This window comes from Thalia democratica, chromosome 8 (genome assembly GCF_965202585.1).
Source record: "Thalia democratica chromosome 8, ktThaDemo2.hap1.1, whole genome shotgun sequence".
Taxonomy (NCBI): Eukaryota; Metazoa; Chordata; class Thaliacea; order Salpida; family Salpidae; genus Thalia; species Thalia democratica.
In genome coordinates, this window is record NC_139172.1 from 22813795 (window position 1) to 22821557 (window position 7763).

Here is a 7763-nt window from a genome sequence, read left to right on the forward strand (position 1 = left end):
TGCTAGTCGTAGACTCTGGCCCTGATGATGCTTGCCGTGGTTGCTTAGAACATTGGTTCTTATCAGGTATTTTTGTTGCATTATGTGACGCTGTACTTGTGACGTCATAATTCGGTATGGCGACAATGCGATTGCGTTTTGATTCTATAACAGCTTTTTTGTGATTAAGTTCGGCTTATTCGGCTTCTTACTAGCGTAATTCTTGCATAGATCGGCTAGCAATTGCGTTGCGTTCGAGTTCGGCGTATTCGGCTTGTAATTCGCGGAATTCTTGATTAAGATTCTCACTATTTCTCTTATATGACTTAGTAAAAATAGCTTAAAGTTAGCGAGATTTCTATGTTTAGTTGTTTTTGATTTGAAAAAAACAAACATCTCATCAGGAGGTAAAACATTGGACCTTAAGATGAATTTTATTCTTTCACTGTTGTCAAGTTCGTCGATACGGTTGTACCTACAAAAATTTTTGAATGTGTTAATTATCGTCTCAACATCATATATTTCATGGACTACACCTAATAAAGGGAGATATTTCAAAACATTCTTTATAATGTTAAGGTGCTTAAAGGCTCGTAAAGGTCTTTATCTAGGCATGACATTAAGCAATACAAATTTAAGTAGTTAGTCTGATTGTGATTGTACTTAACGTTTGAATATCTGTAGGGTACTGGTTCGGGTGGATCAGACGAGGGAAACTCTGCTATTAATGTTTTTTATTTGTATTTTTTTAATTTCTCCCGATGCCTATAAAGTTGGCAGCTATTAGGCCTAAAATAAAGTATATCCATGATACTATTAGATTTTGTTAATAATATAATATTATACTGTTTACTGAAAGTAGGTATAGTGTTTATTGAACTTATACTACTGTTTACTGGAAGTAGGTATAGTGTTTATTGAACTGATACTACTGCTTGCTGAAAGTAGGTATAGTGTTTATTGAACTGATACTACTGTTTGCTGAAAGTAGGTATAGTGTTTATTAAACTGATACTACTGCTTGCTGAAAGTAGGTATACTGTTTATTGAACTTATACTACTGTTTACTGGAAGTAGGTATAGTGTTTATTGAAGTGATACTACTGTTGCTGAAAGTAGGTATAGTGTTTATTGAACTGATACTACTTTTTGCTGAAAGTAGGTATAGTGTTTATTAAACTGATACTACTGCTTGCTGAAAGTAGGTATACTGTTTATTGAACTGATACTACTGTTTGCTGAAAGTAGGTATAGTGTTTATTGAACTGATACTACTGTTTACTGGAAGTAGGTATAGTGTTTATTCAACTGATACTACTGTTTGCTGAAAGTAGGTATAGTGTTTATTGAATTGATACTACTGTCTGCTGAAAGTAGGTATAGTGTTTATTCTAAACTAATTTTGGATCACCACTAAGAAACGTAGAAAATAAAAAGAAGAAGTTACGGACTTAAATAAAGTGCGTGTTTAACAACTAGGGTTCACCATTTAACGATCGACCGATGTTTAGTTATTTATTTACTTATATTTACGCGAAACTGGTTATTATCTGACTCTTAACGTTATAATAATATCGGTGATGTTATTTATATGTAAGAAATGACTTTGGCTAAGTCGACTTATTGAAATGTGAACTTAAACTTAGACTATAATTTAATGCTTAGCCTAATTAAATAGTTAGTTTGTTAGAATGCTTAACTAATTGTATATAAAGAAATCGAGTTCGAGAAATAACATCTGAATTTCGATGAATATAAACTGCGATAAACATAAAGCAAACTATACAAATAACTACTTCAATTCAAGAGTTAATACAAAAAACAGTCGCCTTCGTACAACAAGTACGAGGCGAACACAACCTTTTAAGCACGATGTGTTATTATTACAAACTAAACTACTAGCTGGCCAAAAAACTAGCGCTTTACTGAATTTAAGCGTTTTTAACTTTGAGAGAAAAGGAAGAAAAGAACAGTGTTAGCTGTTACAAAGCAATTCAAATCATTAACAGAAAATTGAAAATTACACCATAGTATAATAACTCTTAACAGAGATCTGGCCAGATTCGGATCCGGACTTTTTTTTCAAATTAGAATCCGGCCGGAACCGGATCCAGATTTTTTTTTCATGTCAATATCCGGCCGGATCCGGACCCGGATAGTGAGTCCGATACATCACTACTTATCACAACTTTAATCAGCTGCTGTTTCTAAATAGTATTTTTATTAGGCAACTTCGAAACAATGATTTCTAAATGCTATTCTATTTAAAGAGTACACTGTATTTTCAAGTGTTAATAATTGTAGTAGAATGCAAAAGCACCCGTTGCAGCCACACCAGCCAAGGCCATCGCTTTTTTACAAACATTTTCTTCCGTAAACTTATCTCCTCTTTCCTTCATTTCTTTGTTCATCCACGCGTGGAACTTACAAATGTCCATGCCCCTGCACTTCACATTTTGGTCGTTACAGGACCGCTGATGGATCCCAACAACGACTTCTTTTCCGTCTTTATAAACAACTGCTGGAGAGCTGGAGTCGCCTTCCGAAGCCATCTGTCACCCTTCCCTGTGAGGCATCCGTAGCAAAAGTTGTAGTTTTCATCAAACACGCCTTGGTAAAGATGATCGCACGCTAGTAATTATTAGTTTTAAAAACTTCTTGTGCTAAACTTCCAAAGGCTGCAATTATTCCTAAAAGATTTACTAGTCTATAGAAAACTACGGTTATAAACAAAAAATTTTATAAAAATAGTAAAAAAATCTCAATACTGATTAGTAATTATAAAATTTATAGCATAGTTGTGATATTTTACTACAAAATTTTCTTACTATAGTTTTAAAAAATTTTGTTTTTCGAACAAGTACCTTGCTGACCGCAGATTTTGCCTTTGAGGGTCGCAGTTTGCCGATCCCTAGTTTATAAAAAAATTTCACTATTGATAAAAATCACCTTAGATTTATACAAGTAAGTATAACTGTTCAAAATATAGTTTTAATTGTTTGCTAACAAAAGATCCTAGTAAAGTAACTTCACTGGAATATAAATAAAAACAAATTATACAGTAATCTTGCTTTATTCTACCAACATATGTTTCTGTGTGTCAACGAATCAACACACTTCAACTGGGTTCTGTAAAAAAATAATTACTGTAATGAGAGAATAGAAGCATAGAATAAAGTAGGTGTATACATGTTTTTATTAAAATAAGATATTTTCTACAGATAATAGTTATTAATAGGTGAAATACTTAATATTAAATCCGACTGTTATAAAACTATATGATATTTGTAATTATTAAGTCTAAAATAAATAAGTAAGCTGAATTACACAACAAAACGTAATATAAACAAACAATTCACGTTAATAGGAAAGATAACTAAATCAAAATTTACTGTTGTTAACTAACAAAAAAATACATTCGTTACAACTAATAATTACGTCACAATGTAAATGAGGTTATTTAAACTATTTAATTTGTATTGTAAAGAACATTAATTTTGTTTTTATGTAATCTGTTTTGAACAAAAATAAAACATTAACCAATAGTTGGTAAATCAATAAAGCTTAATAAAACCTCCGACTATAATTCTTCACACCTTTATATGTTAAGTTCCAAGTTTAATTGGAAGCCTGTATTCAAATCACAGATAAACCGTGCTTTTTTACCTACTACGCCCAAGAGAGCTAGTAGGATTTTTACTGCAGGTTTATACTTAGCACATGACTATCTTGTTGTTTTACATTTTAACTCTAATATATAACACAATTTACTTATTAAATATATAAAATATCTGTATGGGATATTTAAATTAAACAGCCGACCCCTACTTTACCAATTAATTATTTTATTAATTATAAAATACAATATATATATATAATTCAGGTCATTATGATTTTATATATGTCGCTGTAAATTAATTATCGGTCAGTACATTGTAAGCCTAGTAATAATTATGTTTTTTGTGTTTTGTTTTTCCTTAAAGTTTAATTTTTTCATTTTTTCATTTTTTGTTTTTTACATTTGAACTAAATCTGCTTCCTAATTCTATATAACTTTGATTCAATCATTACTAACATTCAATATATATTATACATGTTACACCGAGCTTCTGTGACTTTTATTGCCTTCAGCGTCGTTAAGTTTTATTAAATTTTATTGATTTACTAACTATTGGTTAATGTTTTATTTTTGTTCAAAACAGATTACATAAAAACAAAATTAATTTTCTTTACAATACAAATTAAATAGTTTAAATAACCTCATTTACATTGGGACGTAATTATTAGTTGTAACGAATGTATTTTTTTCGTTAGTTAACAACAGTAAATTTTGATTTAGTTATCGTGAGTTGTTTGTTTATATTATGTTTTGTTGTGTAATTTAGCTTACTTATTTATTTTAGACTTAATAATTACAAATATCATATAGTTTTATAAAAGTCGGATTTAATGTTAAGTATTTCACCTATTAATAACTATTATCTGTAGAAAATATCTTATTTTAATGAAAACATGTATAAACCTACTTTATTCTATGCTTCTCTTCTCTCATTACGGTAATTATTTTTTTACAGAACCCAGTTGAAGTGTGTTGATTCGTTGACACACAGAAACATATGTTGGTAAAATAAAGGAAGATTACTGTATAATTTGTTTTTACAAGTAAGTATATTCAGTTACGCAGAAGGATTATAGGTTGTTACAACTAGTTCGCACACAAACAACTGGCTAGTTCTGTCCCATTATAAAACGATTTTATTTCAATTTTTTATGTCCTTAATAGGTAAGATTAGGTAAGTTGTTCTTTAAAAAATATTCGTTAGGAATTATTGCACAGTGAAAAATCTTTAAAAATTATTCTAAAAAAAATATAAAAAATTAAACATTATAAAAAAATACTAGTATTGCTTTCATCATTTACAAAACTCGTATTGACACAACTTTACAAGGTTGTAGATGAGTTAAGCTAATTTCTTTTATTCAGCATTTCGAAGTAATCGTAATTATGAGTGTAGTTTTAGTCTTCCATAAGTTAAAATTTTCTTTATTCTAGATAAAATTAAACATGGTCGATAAGTTATAAGTTCGATAAGATAAGTTATGAGTATAACTTGTGTATACTTTTTTAAAGTTATTATTCTAAAAACTATACATTGTTCATTCACTGTGCACTAATTCTTTAAAAATAAATATATATATAAAGCTAAAGACAGCAAAAACTGAAAGCTTTGAAAGCAGTAACAAGTTTTTTATTTTTTTTCTTTTACTATTCTACAGTTTGGGCACAATTTAACATTTCAAATCAAAGTACCTTAGTTTACTTTTCCAAACAGGGCCATTTCAGAAATTGAAGGGTCTATTAGCTGTAAAGAAAAGAGAGGGGGGCGTGACTAGCTAATAATTTAAAACTCACACTAGATATTCTGGAGTTGATAATGAAGAGCAAAAAAAGGTCCGAGGCGTATTTAATAGTATTTATTTTGAGAATTATAATTGAAGGGCAAATTTATTTTATATAAAGGGGCTATACAAAAAAAAGTTGATAGCCATGGTATGGGCAAAAATAATGCTCCTTTATTTGTTTTTTACCTAAAAAACCAATTGAATTTTCAAACTTTGATTGTGTATATCTTTAAAAATAGATTATTATGAAAAGCTTTTGAAAGCAACTTATAACTCGAAAAAATATATATACTAAACAAAATTAACTTCTGAGAAAAAAAATCATTCTATTCGTTTCACTTAGAAAAATACCGATTAATATGAAAATATCAAATGTCGTCAGGTAAATTTTTATAATAGCTAGGAAGTTAATTTTTTTGTGCTTGTATTTTACATGATATATCAAACCAAAAATAGCAAATTACTCTCACCTACTACGACCCTATTATAAAGTGTCTATTGTGTTACCCTACTACCTAACCTACCAGTTATAGATGATGTTCAGGTTTCATTCAAATATTACAAAAAAAAGAAATTATTTAAATTTTATAAATTTGTGCCACGAAACAACTCTTTCTGGCAAAGTATCCACAGTGAAAAAGATAACCTAAAAAGTTTAAACATTTAAAAAAAAAATTTCAACCACTGTGGAACAGATTAAAACATAACGCCATTAATATCTATGCTTTATCAAAAATTTACCAGGATAAGTTTTTAGATGCACTACGTCACAATTAAGAAAAACTTTTAGAAAATTTTTTACATTGAATAGTTACAGAAGTTACATGCAGTTCAATGTTTTGTGTAAAGTTATGAAAATGAGGTCTAAAAACTTATTAATTTTATTTATCTTGTGCGTACTTGCTTCGACTGCAACATCTCAAGTGGTCGGAGGTGAAATAGCAGGAGATGAAGAGTTTAACTATCTAGCTTACATCGAAGTAGATTTTATTTCCCCTAGGACAAATTTGCTATATTCAAGGTATATATATACGTTTAACGGAGGAGGCGTCATTGTCAGCGAAAATTGGATACTGACTGTTGCCCATATTTTTGATATTAAAGTTGTTGATAACATAAGTTATTCACCTGACAAAATAATAATCAAAGCAGGAAATAAAGACATTGTTTCCGTAGGAGAACATACTCAACAAAAAGTGGTCGACATGTCAGCTGTGATCGTACATGAAGATTACAAATATCCTCCTTTTTATGACATTGCTCTTATCTTTCTCGGGAAAAATACTTTCGATTTTACAAAAGACCAAGTGGAGCCAGCAGTTCTTGTGGAACCCCATCTCGAAATTGAATTTTACACCAGAATCACAATCGTTGGATGGGGAAGCGTGGGTGTAAAAGAAAACGGGGAAGAAATTGCACCGGATCGCGCTCGCAAAGGAAATCTGAACTGGATGATGAGCGAAAAGTGCGTTGATGCGTATGGCTCGTTTCAATTTAATGAGAACCAACACATGTGCTACGGATGCCTCCATGGGAGATGCCCAATGGTTGCGAATGGCGACTCCGGCTCGCCAGTGGTGCTTTTTAAAAATGGACTTGAAATTGTAGTTGGAATCATTCAGGGATCCTGTAACGACTGGTCGATAAAATGCACGTCGGAGGCTCCGGGCAGAGGCATGGACATTCGCAAGTTCCGCGCGTGGATGGACAATAGAATGAAGGAAAGAGAAGCAAAGTTTGCGGAAGAAAATGGGCGATGGGCTTGGCTTGTTAAGGCGATGGGCTTGGCTGGTGTGGCTGCAACCAGCGCTTTGGCACTCTACTACAATTATTAACAATTGATAATACAGTAAACACTTTTTAACATAATAGTAATTAGAATGGATGCTTTAAAGTTCTTAAATAAAAATTCCTGTTTTGAAACAGCAGCTGTTTTAAGTTAAAATAAGTAATTAATAGCGCTATAATAAGTTATAAAAAACGAAAACATAAAGTTACCAGTATATTCAAATAACAAAACAACTCTAATGGTTTATCCAACTAAATTAATATTTCAGCTTTATATATTTTAAACAGCTTTTGACAATGACGTGTAGAACTGTTAACCAGTTACATTTAAAAAAAAATAAAAATATCAATAAACTTTCCTTAAACTTTTAAAGTAAAAATGAATTAATTATTTTTCTACCTTTTTCTTTTAAATAAAAAGTTTTGGTGTCTTTAAAAATAACTTTTAGCAGAAATAACTCACAAAAATGTTGTTTAAGCTAAATGTTTTAAAATATTAACAGTTAGTTTTTTATTTTTACATTTTTACAGCTTTTTTCCGGTGCATAACTTATTTAGAAAATAAAACAAAACGCATTTAATTTTTTCTTAAG

General features: G+C 30.3%; 1 protein-coding gene across 1 annotated transcript; it reads left to right on the plus strand.

The window, feature by feature from the left end:
- The first annotated feature begins 6239 nt into the window (after positions 1-6239).
- Positions 6240-7217, plus strand: LOC145843023 (mite allergen Der p 3-like). Its single transcript, XM_082950494.1, has one exon. The coding sequence runs from the start codon at positions 6240-6242 to the stop codon at positions 7215-7217; it is 978 nt and encodes a 325-aa protein (XP_082806620.1).
- Positions 7218-7763: the final 546 nt, after the last annotated feature.